Below are 15,681 nucleotides of genomic sequence, written 5' to 3'. Positions count from 1 at the left end.
GGGGAGGAGGGGAGGACCAGGGGGTCTCCAACATTTGGGGGAGGCGGGGGGGGGACACGACACCCCACACTTCAGGCAGGGGCTTTACGGGATCTTATTCCTTGAGGGGGAATAGGGGTTCCACAGGACTTGGGGGGGGGACGGGGAACACGGAGACCCCCCCCATTCTGGGAAGAACGAGGTTTCCCCATTTTTTTTGGGGGGGAAACCCACTCCCCAGGCTGGGGACAGGGGGGACCCCCACTCCTTGGGGGTGAGACAGGGGGCCCACGACCCTCGGAGGGGGGCAATGGGGGGTATCCCCCCACCTGGGGGAAACAACGGGGAGAACCCAAATTTCGGGGCGGGGGGAGATGACAAATACCCCGGTCCGGGGGAGGGAGGACCCCAGAACACAGGCAGGGGGGGCGGGAAGGGGATCCCCAGATCTGGGGGGGGGGGGGGGGGGGGCGCACTCCCTGGGTAATGGGGGGGCGCAGGGGGATCCCCCGACCCGGGGGGCGGGAAGGCGGCGCAGGCCCAAGGAAATGGGGGGGAGGGGGAAAGGGCCCGGGACGGCGGGGGGGGGAGGGGGGGAGTAACGGGGGGAGGGGGGAGGAGGCCTGGGGGGGCGGGGCCAGGCCCGAGGGGGCGGGAGGCGGGGGGGGTGGCGGGGCTGGGGAAGGGGAGGGGCTGTCTCCGCCTTACCGGAGGCCGGGGGGGCGCTGCGCTGCGGCTCCGGCCGCTCCCGGTGCCGCTGCCGGTGCCCGTCCCCGTCCCCGCCGCGCTCAGCGGCCATTCATTGTGCGACAGGCGCGCTCAGCCGAACGCCGCATCACCCGGCGCGCCGCCCGCGCATGCGCACCCGGCGCAGGCCTGACCAGCCGAGCGCCGAGCAGCTCCGCGACACCCTCCCTGCGCTCCCATTGGAGATAACGGCAGGGAGGAGGGCGACGCGCAAAGCCGCCGGTGTCCCTGCCCCGCACGCGGGATCACCTAGGGGTCCCCCTCTGGGTGGCTATGGGTGGGATCAAGCCGGGGTCCTCCCCCTTTCCTCAGGATCCGGTTTCCCGGCCGCGTTTCGGGGCTGGCGGAGGTTTTGTGGCACTCGCGAGGCACCGTCGGCCGCGCGTCACGTGACCGCATGCCGCCCGCCGCAAGATGGCGGCGCCCATGTGAGGGGCGGCGCGGAGGATGCGCGGGGCGGCGCGGGCGAGTGAGCGGCGGGGGGGGGGAAGGGGGGATGTTACCGGCGGCGGGGAGGGGGGAGGGAGGAGAAGCGGGGGCGTGTCCTGAAGGGGCGAGGTCGGGGGGCGTGGCCTGGCGCAGTGCGTGCGGCGCTGGGGTTGCCCGGCCTTGTCCTGCGCCACGTGTTGTTGTTGGGGGCGGGGGGCGCCACCCTACCTCGGTCCTGCCCTGGGGGTTCGACCCCCGGCTCCGTGCCCGCTCCCCTCGCCTGACCTCCCCCATTCCCCCCCGCGGGGGGGCTCGTCTCCTTCTGCATTCCCCACCTCTTGCTCCCCCTTTTGGGGGTACCCCTCTTTTCCCCGTGCCCTCTCCCCCCAGACCGCCCCATCTCCCCCAGGCCGCTCCAGTACAACATTAACCCCCCCCCCGCCCCCCCAGCCGCAGCGGCTGCCTTCAGTGCCCTTCGCAGAGCCAGCTCGGGCCTCCCCCGCCGTCCCGCTGCCATGGATGGGGCCTCCCCCAACGGCTCTGGGCCTCCCCCGGGACCCGGGAGCCCCCCCGGGACTGGCGAGACGCTGATCTCCGAGGGCCGAGCCACCATCCTCTTCCCCAGTGCCAACGAGGTTTTCTACAACCCCGTGCAGGGCTTCAACCGCGACCTGACGTGAGTGGGGCTGGGAGGCCCAGGGGCATCATGGAGGGGGCAGGGGGGGCTCAGGGTTGCCCTGGTGGGGTCACAGGGGGAGCTCTGGGGTGTCTCAGGAGGGTTGAGAGGCCATGGAGCTGTCCCAGGGGGACTCTGGGGTGTCCTGAGGGGATTATGGGGGGCTCTCAGGTGTCTGGGGAGGATTGTGGGGGGCTCTGGGGTGTGCTGTGGGGATTGTGGGGGGCTCTGGGGTGTCCTGGGAGGATTGTGGTGAACTCTGGGGTAACCCAGGGGGTTATGGGGGGCTCTGGGGTGTCTTGGGAGGACTGTGGGGGGCTCTGGGGTGTCTTGGGAGGACTGTGGGGGGCTCTCAGATGTCCTGGGAGGATTGTGGGGGGCTCTGGAGTGTCCGGGGGGGGATTGTGGGGGGCTCTGGGGTAACCCAGGGGGTTATGGGGGGCTCCTGGGTGTCTTGGGAGGACTGTAGGGGGCTCTGGGGTGTGCTGGAGGGATTGTGGTGGGATCTGGGGTGTGCTGGGAGGATTGTGGTGGGATCTGGAGTGACCTGGGAAGATTGTGGGGAGCTCTTGTGTGTCCCTGGGGGATTATGGGGGGCTCTAGTGTGTCCTGGGAGGATTGTGGGGGACTCTCAGGTGTCTTGGGAGGCCTCTGAGTTGTCCCAAGAGGATTGTGGTAGAGTCTGGAGTATCCCAGGGGATTATGGGGGGCTCTGGAGTGTCCAGGGGGGGATTGTGGTGGACTCTGGGGTGTTCCAGGGGGATTGTGGTGGACTCTGGGGTAACCCAGGGGGTTATGGGGAGCTCTGGGGTGTGCTGTGGGGATTGTGGGGGGCTCTGGGGTGTCCTGGGAGGATGTGGTGGACTCTGGGGTGACCTGGGAGGATTGTGGGGAGCTCTTGTGTGCCCCTGGGGGATTACGGGGGGCTCTAGTGTGTCCTGGGAGGACGGTGGGGGGGCCCTACGCTGCTCCAGGGGGACTAGGAGGGGTTGGGATCACCCCCTCCCCCTCCAGGAGGGTCCCTGATGTCCCATCCCCCTCAGCTGCGCCGTCATGACGGAGTTTGCTCGGCTCCAGCTGCAGCCAAAGGGGATCCAGGGTAGGTACAATCTCGGGGGCCCCTGGGCTACCCCTCGGCCACATCCTTGGGGTCCCCGTCCTTGGGGTCTCCATCCCCAGGACTCTGCCACCAGCCCCCCTACCTCTTTTCCAGTCGTCCTCCCCGGGGAGGAGAAGATGGACACGGGGAACACGCAGCCACCAGAGGATGGTGACACCGCACCAGCGCCCGAGGCCCCACAGACGGCGAAGCCTGGAGAAGCCTGCGAGGTGCTGGGGTGGGTGGGGGGCTGCAGGGTTCCCTCTGTCCTCCCGCCAGGGGGTCTGTGCCCTGCTGGCCCCCCCCCCCCAGCCCCCATCGGCAGCTCCCTCTCCCCACAGGGAGGGCTGCGGGTGCTGGAGGCGCTGGCGGCCTCGGGGCTCCGCTCCATCCGCTTCGCCAAGGAGGTGCCGGGGCTACGGGCCGTGGTGGCCAACGACTTCTCAGCCCGGGCGGTGGAGCTGATGAACCGCAACGTGGCCTTCAACGGGGTGGGGGCCCTGGTGGCCCCCCGCATGGCCGACGCCAGGTACCCGCTCTGCGCTCCCCCCCCCCCCCCCAACACCCCACCCTGAAACCTGCTGGGGAGTGGGATGCTGCGGTTCACCCCTGCCCAGCACCCTCGGGACACCCAGGACCAGGCTTCAAACTGGTCCCAGTGTCCCTGTGGTGGGGCTCAGGGGGGATATGCTGCCCCTGCTGCACCGAGGGGTGCAGCCCTAAGGTGGGGCTGGTTCGTGCGGACCCCCACCAGTCCCTCCCAGCAGGTGCTGGGCCCCTGTGGTTCGTGTGGGGCCTCATGAGGGCTGGGGGGCTCTGGGACATCGAGGGGGGCTGATTGGGGTCTCCATGGCCGCGGGACCCCCCTTCCCACCCCCAGGATGCTGATGTACCAGTGCAAGGCAGACAGGGAGCCCTTTGATGTGATCGATCTGGACCCCTACGGCAGCCCCGCGCCCTTCCTGGATGCCGCCGTGCAGGCTGTGAGCGAAGGAGGTGAGCAGGGGGGGCTGGGGGGTGTCTCCTGGACCACTGGCTCCTGCTGGTGGCACCCCCTGACCCCCCACCCCGGGCAGGGCTGCTCTGTGTCACCTGCACAGACATGGGCGTGATGGCAGGGAACAGCGCCGAAACCTGTTACAGCAAATACGGGGCCGTGTCCCTCAAGGGCAAGTTCTGCCACGAGATGGTGAGTGCTTGGGGGTTCCCCGAGACCCCCCACCCTCCTGCTGGCGCTGGAGGGGCGGGCAGCTGGTCAGGGCTGTCCTATCCCCCCCTCCCCAGGCCCTCCGGATCATCCTGCACAGCCTGGACAGCCGTGCCAACTGCTACCAGCGCTTCATCGTGCCGCTGCTCTCGGTCAGCGCCGACTTCTACATCCGCGTCTTCGTGCGGGTCTTCACGGGGCAGGCGAAGGTGAAAGCCTCGGCCAGGTGATGGCAGGACAGGTGGGAGGGGGCTGCACCCTCTGGCTGCCCCCTGACCCCCCCCTCCCCACCTCCTTGTCCCGGCAGCAAGCAGGCTCTGGTGTACCACTGCGTGGGCTGCGGCACCCACCACCTCCAGCGCCTGGGCAAAGTCACGAGCCATGGCACTGGGTATGGCGGGGGGGCCCTGTGAGGGTGGGTGGGTGGGGGGCCCTGTGAGGGTGGGGGGCTCTCTCACACCTCATTTCCCCCTTCCAGCTTCAAGTACGGGGCAGCCACGGGGCCACCTGTGGGTCCCACCTGTGAGTACTGCCAGCAGCGGCACCAGGTGGGTGCGCGTCCCCTCTGGCCCCTTGGTGTGTCCCCCTCTGGCACTGACATCCCACCCCGCCCCTTGTGCGTGTGTCCCCCTCCCCCCCCCAGCTGGGTGGTCCCATGTGGGCTGAGCCCCTGCATGACGTGGCCTTCGTAGAAAACGTGCTGGCAGCGCTGGAGAGCAGCCCCGGGCGCTTCCAGACGGAGGAGCGCATGCGGGGGATGCTCAGTGTCATCACCGAGGTATTGGGGGGGGGGGGGGGGGGGGGCCACACACACGACAGGGGGAGGGGGATGGGGACGGCTCCGGCCCCCTGTGCGCGAGGCAGGGCTGAGCCTGCCGCCCCCCCCCCCCCCCCCCCCCCTTTTAAGTCTGGGGGCTGGTGCTGACTCTGCCGCTCTCCGTGCGCCGAGGGCAGGAGCTCAGCGACGTCCCGCTCTACTACACCCTGGACGGCCTCAGCAGCACCATCCACTGCAACACCCCCTCCCTGCTGCAGTTCAGGTAGGGCCCCCCCCCCCCAAGCCCCCTAGAGCCCCCAGGGCACTTTGAACCCCCCCACCCCACCCCAGCAGTTCCCCAGGGCTAGAGCTCCCCAAACCCCACCCAAATTCCTGGGGCTGGAGCCCCCCCCAAACTCTGCCACCAGCCCCCAGGGCCACCCCGAATCCCCCCAAACTCGCCCCCCCCCAAGCCCCCTGCCCCTCCTGCTTGCGCACACCCACCGCCCCCTCCTCTGGCTCACCCCTGTGCCCCCCCTGCCCCCCCCCCCAGGTCTGCCCTCCTGCACGCTGGCTACCGTGTCTCGCTCTCCCACGCCTGCAAGAACGCTGTGAAGACGGATGCGCCGCCTGGCGTGCTCTGGGACATCATGCGCTGCTGGGTGAGGAGTGGGGGCTCAGGGACCCCCCCCCCCCCCCCTCAACCCTGGGGCTTAGCTGACACCCCCCCCCCCTCCATCTCATCTCCCCCAGGCCAAAATCCACCCAGTGAAGCGCGAGCGGTTCGCGGAGACCAGCCCGGCTTCCCGCATCCTCTCCGTGGAGCCCACGTACGACCCCACAGTGGACAGTGAGGGGCGGGGCCCCACCTCGCTGACCCCCCAAAACGGCTCTGACCCCCCCAACTCCCCCCCTCCAGGCTCCAAGCATCCTTCACGCTCCGTGACGATGCCAACCCCAGCTCCAGAAAACGCGGCTTGAAGCGCTTCCCGGAAAACCCTGAAGCTTTTTGGGGGCCCAAAGCCAGGGCCAAGGCTGGGTAAGGGCAGGGGGCGCTTCTCGGGTAGCCGATGGGGGGGGTCGGGCACCCAGCAGCCCCCCCCCCCGCAAACAAGTGAGACCAAAACTGTGTTGGATTGTACCCCGGCTTTTTGCCAGGAGGGGAGGATAAAGACCCCCCAAAAAAGGCGATGACAAGGGAAGAGTCCCTCATTCTGTCTTTTTTTTTTTTTTTGGGGGGGGGGGGGGAAGGGGGACACATCTCCTCCCCCCTTCCCCCCCCAGTCCTCAGCTCGTGCCCCCCCAGGGGTGGCATCTCTTCCTCCCTCCAGGAGATGCGGAAGCGGCACCAAAACAAACGGACGAAGCGGACGGAGGACGGCACCAGCCTGAAAAGCTTCCCCTGCAAACGCTTCAGGGAGGTGGGTGAAGGTCTGGGAACAAGGTGGGGGACAACAGGAATAAAAGGAGGGGGGGGGGGGGGGGGCACCCCCAGCCCCCTCACCCATCTCCTCTCTCCTGCAGGGAAACTGCTCCTTGGGTGCCCAGTGCTGCTACTCACATGAGGGGGAGCCCCCGGCCGCCCCCAAACCCTGATGCTGCGTCTCACCCCCATTAAATCGTGCCTGAGAAAAGTCTCGTGGTTTTTAATGCACTTACGGGGGGGGGGTGGGGGGCAGAGGGGAAAAGCCCCCCCAAGGGGAGGGGGGCTGCTCAGAGACCCCCCGGGCCAGCTCCAGGCACCTTGTGCTGCACGGTGGCCAGGAAGGTCCTGATCTCCATGGGCTGCAACGTGATGTGGCTGGGGTCCAGTTTGCGGACTGGTCGGGACTGGGCTGAACCTGGATGAGGGGGGAGAGAGGTGAGGGGAGGCTCCCAGCCCCCCCCCCCACCCCCCCAGCCCCTCCCAGTACCTGTGGCTGGGGTCCAGACCAGGCGGGAGATGGCCTCGAGGGGCAGGTCGGCTCCCAGGCTCATCTCCTGCACCGAGGTGATGTGAATGCCGAGAAGAGAGTCTGGGGGGGGGGGGGGGGGGGGGGGCGGGGGGGAGCGGTCAGCGACCACCCCACACCCAGCCCCATAGGTGGGATCACCTCTGGATCAGCTCCGGGATCAGCGAGCCCCTTGGGGCTGGGGCAGCTGAGCCGTGGGGGGAGCCCAGCTGCAGGGTTGGCTCCTGGCTGGGCTGAGGCCCGTGGGACCCCCCGGACCACCCACCCCCCCCCAGGCTCAGGTCCCAGGACCCCCCCCCCCCCAGGGCTCAGCCTCTGGGCTTATGCCCATGGGACACCCCCCACCCCCCACCCCCCGGTTCAGCCCCCTGGGATTCCCCTGGGACCCCCTGGAATCGCGACCCCCCCCGCCCAGGCTCAGGCCCTAGGACCCCTCCAGGACACCCCCCCCAGGGCTCAGCCCCTAGGATTATGCCCATGGGACCCCCCCCCCCCCCCCCAGGGCTCAGTCCCCCGGACTCAGTCCCCTGGGCTCACCCCAGGGGTCAGGTCCGTGGGATTCCCTCGGGCCCCCCCTGGGCTCAGCCCCCCTGGCCCCCCCCGCTCACCAGGAGGTCGATGGTGACGGGCTGGGAGCTGTTGGCGCTCTCGCCCCCCTCAAATTGATGCTCCAGCCGCAGCAGGACCCCGGCGTCCCACTGCGCCAGCGTCAGGAGGTGGGACGTTGGGGGCAGCTCCTGCCGCAGCGCTGAGAACTGTGGGGACACAGCGAGGGTTGGGGGGTACCGGGCCAGCCCCCCTTCCTTTCCCCAGGCAGCCCCCTCCCCACCTCACCTGCCGCAGGGTGGGCTGGCTGTGGCGGTAAGAGGGACCCCCTCCGGGGGCCAGCACGGCATAGGGCGCCATGAACCGCTCCTGGGCCAGCGGCCGGTGCCGGTCGGCCGCCGACTCCACCGTGTCGAGGAGCACGAGGTGGTAGCCACGGACCACCAGCCCCTGTTTGTTGGCTCCCAGCTCCACCAGCGGCTCCCCCACACCCCGGTTGTCATCGTACAGAGCCGCCGATGGACCTGGACGGGGGAGAGTGGGGGGACACACACACACACACACGACACACACAGCGGTTACGTGCCAGCGTGTCCCCCCCAGCCGGGGGGGCTTCCCGCGCTGTGTCCCCTCACCATGAGCTCCAAGGAGCCGTCAAAGATGCTGCTGCCGCCCTGCGAGCGATCGGTCAGCACCGTCAGCTGGAACTTCTTGTCCTGCGGGCAGGAGGGAGGTGCCACACGTGTGACGAGCTCTGCCCCAGCCTCAGCCCTGCCGCCACCCCCCCGGGGCCGGTACCTTGATGAAGATCCGGCTGTTAACGGGGTAGTAATTCCCCGCCACCGGCTCCGTCTGGCTCAGGTTCCACGTGGACGGTAGTCACGCCTGGGGACAAGGTGGAGCTTAGTTATGAGGGATGGGGGGGAGGGGGGTGGGGGGGGGGGCTGGGGGGGCTGCGGCGAGCGCCTGGGACCAGCCTCCACCTGCGCTCCAGGATCTGCCGCCCGTTGGAGTCTGTGTAGAAGCGGGCGCCCGTCTGCAGCGTCGTCTGGAAGCGGCTGATGATCTCCTTGCCCCAGCCATCCCTGGGAGAGATGTGGGGTGAGCGGTGGGGCTTCTCGGGGGGGCCCACCGACCCCATCCCTTACTCACGCCACGGGGATGGGCCCCACGGTCCACTCCAGCTCCACGTAGGGCTGCCCCGCGTGGAGCCGCACCACTTGGGAGCACCACGAGGAGAAGTTCTGGTAGACCCTCCTGCACCAGCGCGTTCTGCCAGGGGACACGGTCGGGCTTTGTACCCTGGGGACACCCCAGGACGGGGACAACCCTGGGGGGGGGCACCATCCCACCACCCACCTTCACGAGGTACGTGGAGACCCGCTTGGAGACGGGGATGGGCTCGGAGCTGTTGGGGCGGAAGATGTAGGCGCCCGATGCCTGGGGGCTCTCGTCGTTGCCGATGCTGGCGTTGTACCTGGGACAGGAGGAGGAGGAGGAGGAGGATGATGATGATGAGAGGCCGTGGATGAAGGCACCCAGGTGCCTCAGCCCTACCAGTGCTCACCAGTAGAAGCTCTGGAAGACAGGCAGCGAGATGCTCTTGTCCAGGTTCTGGATCTCCCTCAGGTGCCCGGTGAGGGGGTCAAACAGCACCCGGACATGCTGCGGAGTGGGAGGGTGGTGGGTCCACACCTGCCCCACGCCCCCTCCCCACTCCTCCCATCACCCCACTGGTTTAACTGGGCCAATTCTGTGCCTCCCCCTGGGGGGGGCTCCGACACAGGGGGGCTTCCCCTCGCCCAGGGACTCACTCCAGCCCCCAGGACCCCATGGGGAAGGACCCCAACCTGCATCTGCTCAGCACCCAGCACTTGGGGAGGGGGGGGGCACGCGCACCGCATGAGCCGTACCTCATTCTGGATCTCCTGAGGCTGCAACAGCCCCGCGGCGTGGGTGGGGGGCCCGCGGGGGTCCCGACGGCTCAGCCGGGAGACCGTGAAGGCGCTGAAGCCCAGGGGGGGCGCGGAAGCCTGGAACAGGAGCTCCCTGGTGGCGTTGCCGCCGTCCCCCCGCAGCCAGCGGGTGAAGTTGGAGATGGGGACAACCTGAGGACAAGCGGGGAGGGGGAGTCAGGGGGGGGGCCACAGGTGGGTGGAGGGCTGCGGTGACCGGCCAGAGCTCACCTCGCTGGGCACGGGCTGGCCCTGGGGGTCCGACACCGCGTAGGACACCCCGTTGACCGGCAGTCGGATGGGCCAGGACACGCGACGGCCCAGGGGTTGTAGAGGATGATGGTGAACTGGGGGACAGAGGGACACTGCATTAGCCATGCCGGGACCACCCCCCCCCCCCCCCCAGACCCCCCGCCGAGGTGCTCACGCGGCCGGCCGCCTCCGTCAGGGGACAGACGCTGACGTTGAGGGCGTTGCAGAAGACGAAGTTCTCCTTGTTGCCGCTGAGGCTGGCCAGGGCATTGGCCACCAGGACCTGCCGGGAGCTGGCCACAGTCATACGGCGCGGCCAGTAATGGGGGGGGGGTCACTGGCCCGTGTCCCACCCAGCCACGGCCACAAGCTCCCATTTTCTGGCCACCCAGACCCCCGCCTGTCCCCAGGGTGCTGGCTGGGGCTGGGGGCTCATCCCCAGGATGCTGGCTGGGGTCCCCAAAAATGCTGGTTGAGGCTGGGGTGGGATGGGACGGGACTTGACTCGTCTCCAAAATGCTGGTTGGGGCTGGGCTGGGGGGTCTCATCCCCAAAATGATGGCTGGGGGGGGGGGGGGTCTCATCCCCAAAACGCTGGCGGAGGGGGGGGCCTCATCCCCAAAACATCCATTGGCTCCTGTCCCCCACCAGACACCAGTTCATCCCCCCCAGCCACACCAGTTTCCCCCCGGGCCACAATGCTGATTCACCCCCCAGCCCCTACCCCCACCCCTCATTTCATTTCCCACCGCCAAACAGGCGGGGGGGGGTGTCTCACCTGGCAGCTCCCCCACCCCCCCGCCAGCTGCCTGGCGTAGTCATCGGCCACGTGCTGCTTCTCGGTTCCGCTCACGGCATCGTGGTGCTGTGCCACGGCCACGGCTTCGCCTGGGGGGAGGGGTGGGAAGGTGTCGGGGGGGGGTCCGAGGAGGTCGTGGGGGGCTCCACGCCAGCACTTACGGAGCACAGAGCTGTCCCCAGGTCCGTAGGGTCCCTGCCGCGCCGCCGCTCCTGCCAAAACCTCCAGCTGACTGCAGATCTGGGTGCGAAAGTGTGTGTGTGGGGTGTGTGTGTGGTGTGAGGGGGGGGGTCAGCGAGAGGGGTGGGGGTCCCAGGGTCCCAGGGGGGTGGGTTATCCCACCATCCCACCTGGAGAAAGTTATTGCTGAGGCGTTCGTAGCGCTTGAGGGCTGGTTCGGCTGGTGAAATAACCTGTCCAGAACTGGTGGGGACCATCGGCGTAGGGGAAAAAATCATCCGTCTTCAAGGACCTGGGGTGGGGGGGGTGGGGGGCAGTTGTGTCCGTCTGTCTGTCCGCCCCGCCCCCCCCCAGGCCCCCCCAGCCCTCCCCCAGCCTCACCAGGAGAGGTTAGCCCGGTGCAGCTCCCACAGATAGCAGGACGGGGTGGAATAGAGGACGTGGACGCGGCTGCCGTTGGCTTGCTAGAAAAAGTGAGGAGGGGGTGAGATTGGGCTGGGGAAGGGGTGGGGGGTGGGGAATGGGGGGGCCCGGCCCCCTCCTCACCCGCGCATTGACGTGGGCGATGAGCTTGTCCATGTTTTTGAACCACAGGTTGGCGTTTTCGTAGTGGAAGTCGGAGCCCATCGTCATGATGATGTGGTTGGTGCGGTAGCGCTCAGCCTGGGGGGGGGCGGGTGGGGGGGCACAGGTCAGCACCCCCCACACCAGGGGGAGACCCCGGCCCCCAGGATGGACACACACACACACACCCCTCCCAGCACCCAGGGGTACCCACCTGGCTGGCTGCGATCTGCAGGAAGGCGGAGACGATGGTGTCCACGTTGTTCTCCTGGCTGTCCTGGTCCACCACGGGGGGGTCGGAGCAGAGCTGGTCCCAGCAGAACCCCGGCGGTGGGTTGTAGACGTTGGGGAGGATGCCTGGGGGCAGCCCCCCCCCTCCCCCGGTCAGCCTGGGGGCAGCCCCCCCCCCTCCCCCGGTCAGCCTGGGGGCAGCCCCCCCCCCTCCCCCGGTCAGCCTGGGGGTGGGGATAGGGACAGAAGAGCTGGGGAGGGGGTTGGGAGCATCCCTGGGGGACAAGATTTAAAAATAATAACAATAATAAAAAAAGAAGCATATCCCAGAAAGGGACAAGATTTAGAAAAAAAAATAAATATTGTATCACGGAAAGGGATGAGATTAAAAAAAAAAACAAAAACAAACCAACAAAGAAATATGCCAAAAGGGAACAAGATAAAAAAAATACAAATCACATCCCAGAGAGGAATGAGATAAAAAACCCAAACTAAACATCCCAAAGGAGAATAAGATTAAAAAAAAAAAAAAAAATTAAAAAAAATCGTATCCTAGAGGGAAATGACATAACAAAATAAATAAAATCTCATATCCCTGAGGGGAATGAGATGAAAATAATAAAATTATATCCCGGAGGATAACGAAATAAAAATAAATAAATAAAATTCCTGTACCCCCGAGAATGAGAAAAGATAAAAATAAATAAAAAAACCAGTCAAACCCCAGAGGGCGATGAGATAAAAAAAATGACATCTCAGAAAAAGATGAGATAAAAAATAATAACAGCAGCCCAGGGCTAAATAAAATAATGTAAAAAATATCACAGAGGGGTCCCCAGGATGGTGACAGCCCTGGGGGGGGTGGGGCTGGAGGTGGCACAGGGATGGGGGCGGGGGGGGCTGGGGGTGGCACAGGGACGTGGGGGGGGCTCGGGGGGTGGCGTGACCCCCCAGACAGGGAACCCCCGCCCCACAGCAGTCTGGGGGACCCCAGGGGAGGCTGTGGGACCCCAACCCACCGGTGAAGAGGTCGCCGTCGGGGGGGGGCGGGCGCCACAGCATCTCCATCTCCCGCAGCCCCTCCCGCGCCGCCTTGTCCTGGTGGTCCACGCGCCCCACGAAGAGCCCGTCGTAGCCCATCTGCAGGGCGACGGGGGTCAGCCGGGACCCCCCGACACCCCGGGGTGTGGGTGGGGGCTGTGGAATGAAGGAGGGTGGTGGGTGGTGGTGGGGGGGGGTCCCAGACCTGGGCGAAGATGGCAGCCAGCTGGCGGGAGTGGCCGAAGGGGTCGATCTGCCAGGCGACGCGGGGGGTGGCGCAGGCGCCCAGGTGGCGGGCGAGGAAGCGGCGCCCCAGCGCCAGCTGCTCGATGGCGGGGCCGTAGTGGGTGGTCGCCTCGTCGCTCATGCACCAGCCCCCCCCCACAAACTCCAGGCGCCCTGCGGGGACAAAGGGGGGGGGGGGGGGGGGGGGGCGCTGGGGACATGTGGCACCTCGCCCTGCCAGCGCGCCCCCGGTCCCCAGGGGGTACCCCGGAGGCGGCTGCTTTCCCCCCTTCGGGGGCGCCCCCCAGGCTTACTGCAGCCCCCAGGCACCCCAGGGCCCCCCCGTGTCCCTCTGCACCCCCATAACCACCCGGACACTCCAGTCTCCCACATAACCCCCCCATAGGACCCCCATAACCCCCAGTCACCCCTATGCCCTCCCAACACCCCAGTGCCCCCCATAACCCCCCCATAGGCCTCCCCATATCCCCCGTCACCCCTGTGCCCTCCCATAACCCCCCAGACACCCCTGTAACCCCCCAGACATCTCTGTGCCACCCCATAAACCCCCCCCAGAACCCCCCCAGAGGTCCCCCCGTAACCCCCCCACGTCCCGGTGCACTCATATAAACCCCCCAGAAACCCTCGTGCCTCCCCATAACCCCCCAGACACCCCAGGCCCCCCCATAAGCCCCTCAGAGGCCCCCCCTAAACCCCCCAGACACCCCCCCCATATCCCTGTGCCCCCCTTGTAACCACCCTAGACACTCCAGTCACCCCAGTGTCCCCCCCATAATCCCCCAGACACCCCAGTGACCCCCCCCCACGTCCCTGTGCACCTCCATAACCCCCCCCAGACACCCCATGTGCCCCCCATGACACCCAAGCCCCCCCCCCCCCAGCAGCCCCCCCCTACCCTCCTCCACCAGCTGGCGCACGGTGCGGTGGGTGGCCTCATCCTGCTGCTGCCACCAGCGGGCCAGGAAGGCCACCTCGGCGTAGACGAAGCGGCGGGAGGGGACGGCCACCAGCTGGGCCACCACGGAGTCCAGGATGTACTGCACCCCCGCGTGCTGCACCTCGTTATGCACTGGGGGGGGGGGGGGGGGGGGGGGGGGGGGCACCCAGCACCAGGGGGGAGGCAGAAGGTCACAGCAACGTCCGTGGGGACACGGGTGACATCAGAACACGGGGGAGGACAAGGTCACGGCAACATCCAGGGGACATCGCGGGAGGGCACGCGAGGGGTCCCCAAAGAGCAAACCAGGGTTGTGACACCACGTTGTCCCCACTCCAAGGGCAGGATTTGTCCCCTTGTCCCCCACCCTGTGCCAATCCACCTCCGCGCTCCTTCGCCCCCGCCACGTGTCACCTCCACCCGGACAGTGGCCTTGGAGCTGTCACCTCTGCCCCCAACAAGCGCCACCGTGGTGGCCTTGGGGACGTCACTGCCCCTCCCCCACCCGGCCACCACCGGGGGGGGGGGGGGGGACAGGGCACGGACACCCACCTCCGTAGTAGTATTGCTCCACCGTCTTCAGCCAGCCCACGTCGTCGTGCGTGTGGGGCACCAGGTGCACGTTGAGGAGGTCGGGGCGCGTGGGTGGGCACGACTGTGGGTGAAAGTGGATTCTCTAGGGGCTCGTATGGGGTTGTGCTCACCATCCCCAACCCCGGCAGGTCCCGAGCTCTTTCCGGAGGAAGCCGTTGCATTGACAGAGCGGATGCAAACGGCTCCTAAAAACCAGGGGGTGGGGACGCTGGGGAGAAGGGGGGGGGGGGGTGGGGACGCTGGGGAGAAGGGGGGTGTGGGGTGGGCAAAGGACAAGCTAGGACGCTGCCCCCCTCCCCCACCCAGCAGTAACAGCCTGGCTGGGGCACGTGGCTGTTACTGTCTGGCCGCATCCCAGCACCCCAAACAAGACACCCCCCCCCCCCCCAGGACCCCCATCTCAGTGCTCCCACTCCCTTCCCCTCCCCAGCCCCACATATTCCCAGTTTCCTCCTCCCAGTCCCCTGCCACTCACCCCATCTGATCTCTCCCAGTTCCCCCAAGCCTATCCCAGCCGCCCCAGCCACATCTCCCCAGTTCCCTCCAAGTCTCCACCAGTATCCCAGCTCCCTCAGCCCCACCCAGTCCCTCCCGGGTTCCCAGCTCCCCCACCACAATCTCTCCCAGTTTCCCAGTTCCCCCCCAACTCTCACCCAGTCTCCATTTCCTCAATGCACCCTGCCTCTCCCGGTTCCTCCAGTCCACACCAGCCTCCCCCAGTTCCCCAAGTCCACCCCAGCGCTCCCCAGTCTCTGTTTCCCCAGTCCCTCCCAGTGCCCCCAGGACACCCCAGTTCCCCCAGTCCCTCCCAGTGTCCCCAGTCCCCGTTCCCCCAGGACACCCCAGCGCCCGCCAGCCGCTCCCGGGGCCCACCTGGTACCCGCAGCCCGCGACCGCCGTTGCCCGGAGAAGGAGGAGGAGGAGGAGGAGGAGGAGGAGGAGGAGGAAGATCGGCGCCGCCGCCCCGGGCACCGCCATGCCGCCGGCGGGCGCGGTCATGTGACCGTCTGTTCACATGACCCGGGGGGGCCACACCCCTCCCTCTGGGCAACCGGGAGCCAATGGGCGGCGAAGGGCGGGGAAAAGCTGATTCGGCCACGCCTCCCCGCGCCCTTATTAACTGCTGTGACGGGGCAGCGAATACCTCGCAGACGGGGCGGTGACATAACGGATTTAGCGCCAATGAGAAGGAGGGACGCCTATGATTGACAACGCCAGCCCCTCCTCCCAGGGCGGGCGTTGGCAATTGCCCTTCCCGCAGTGGGAGAATCCCCAGCAGCCAATGACGTCTAGCAGCTCCGGAAAGCCCACCCCCGCCGAGCCGTGGTCGGCGGAGAGCGAGTGATGGGCATCTCTCTCCTCCAATAGCGCGTAGAGGAGCCGGATCCCCTTACGGAGGCCATGGCGCCGAGGTGCTGAGGGGAGCGCTTGGTTCTGGCCGCCCCCGGGGCCCCCCTCAGCCCCCCCCGGAGCCCCCCTTAACCCCTCTG

The 15,681-nt window shown here is 67.6% G+C and overlaps 3 protein-coding genes across 4 annotated transcripts in view; 1 reads left to right on the top strand and 2 right to left on the bottom strand.

Annotated features, from left to right (window-relative positions):
* The window catches only part of LOC308057258 (nucleus accumbens-associated protein 1-like), a gene marked incomplete at its 5' end in the record, with an annotated part of 2,877 nt that extends 2,099 nt beyond the window's left edge, over positions 1-778 (bottom strand). The window contains one exon of the mRNA XM_080411403.1: positions 688-778. Coding sequence (XP_080267529.1) covers positions 688-778 — 91 coding nt within the window. The remainder of the gene's footprint in view (positions 1-687) is intronic.
* Positions 679-6,528, top strand: TRMT1 (tRNA methyltransferase 1). 2 transcript variants are annotated; one of them, XM_080411406.1, is made up of 17 exons: positions 679-1,154; positions 1,606-1,831; positions 2,875-2,930; positions 3,045-3,160; positions 3,272-3,459; positions 3,811-3,926; positions 4,007-4,119; positions 4,215-4,363; positions 4,445-4,528; positions 4,616-4,685; positions 4,781-4,915; positions 5,092-5,177; positions 5,448-5,556; positions 5,648-5,724; positions 5,814-5,933; positions 6,226-6,315; positions 6,419-6,528. In XM_080411406.1, exons 1-16 carry the CDS (start codon positions 1,124-1,126, stop codon positions 6,284-6,286), a joined length of 1,737 nt encoding a protein of 578 aa, XP_080267532.1. In that variant the 5' UTR covers positions 679-1,123; the 3' UTR covers positions 6,287-6,315; positions 6,419-6,528. The 2 variants fall into 2 exon arrangements, with proteins under 2 accessions (XP_080267532.1, XP_080267531.1); XM_080411405.1 differs by having other exon boundaries at positions 680-1,154; positions 6,201-6,315.
* Positions 6,529-6,607: 79 nt separating this feature from the next.
* On the bottom strand, positions 6,608-15,279 carry MAN2B1 (mannosidase alpha class 2B member 1; the record flags this gene model as incomplete). Its single annotated transcript, XM_080411402.1, is given in 30 exon segments — positions 6,608-6,735; positions 6,808-6,888; positions 6,891-6,909; positions 7,455-7,601; positions 7,681-7,904; positions 7,907-7,916; positions 8,028-8,108; positions 8,191-8,261; positions 8,264-8,277; positions 8,376-8,477; positions 8,545-8,645; positions 8,647-8,664; positions 8,752-8,869; positions 8,960-9,057; positions 9,306-9,500; positions 9,579-9,670; positions 9,673-9,694; positions 9,775-9,882; positions 10,378-10,487; positions 10,560-10,638; positions 10,749-10,793; positions 10,795-10,870; positions 10,960-11,042; positions 11,125-11,241; positions 11,357-11,499; positions 12,393-12,513; positions 12,620-12,813; positions 13,556-13,729; positions 14,150-14,252; positions 15,065-15,279. Coding segments are annotated over 30 exon segments (3,000 nt in total). The 5' UTR covers positions 15,191-15,279.
* Positions 15,280-15,681: the final 402 nt, after the last annotated feature.

Source organism: Falco punctatus (genome assembly GCF_963210335.1).
Source record: "Falco punctatus genome assembly, contig: scaffold_201, whole genome shotgun sequence".
NCBI lineage: Eukaryota > Metazoa > Chordata > Aves > Falconiformes > Falconidae > Falco > Falco punctatus.
Note: the sequence above shows the minus strand (reverse complement) of the source record. Positions and strands in the feature narration are given on the sequence as shown.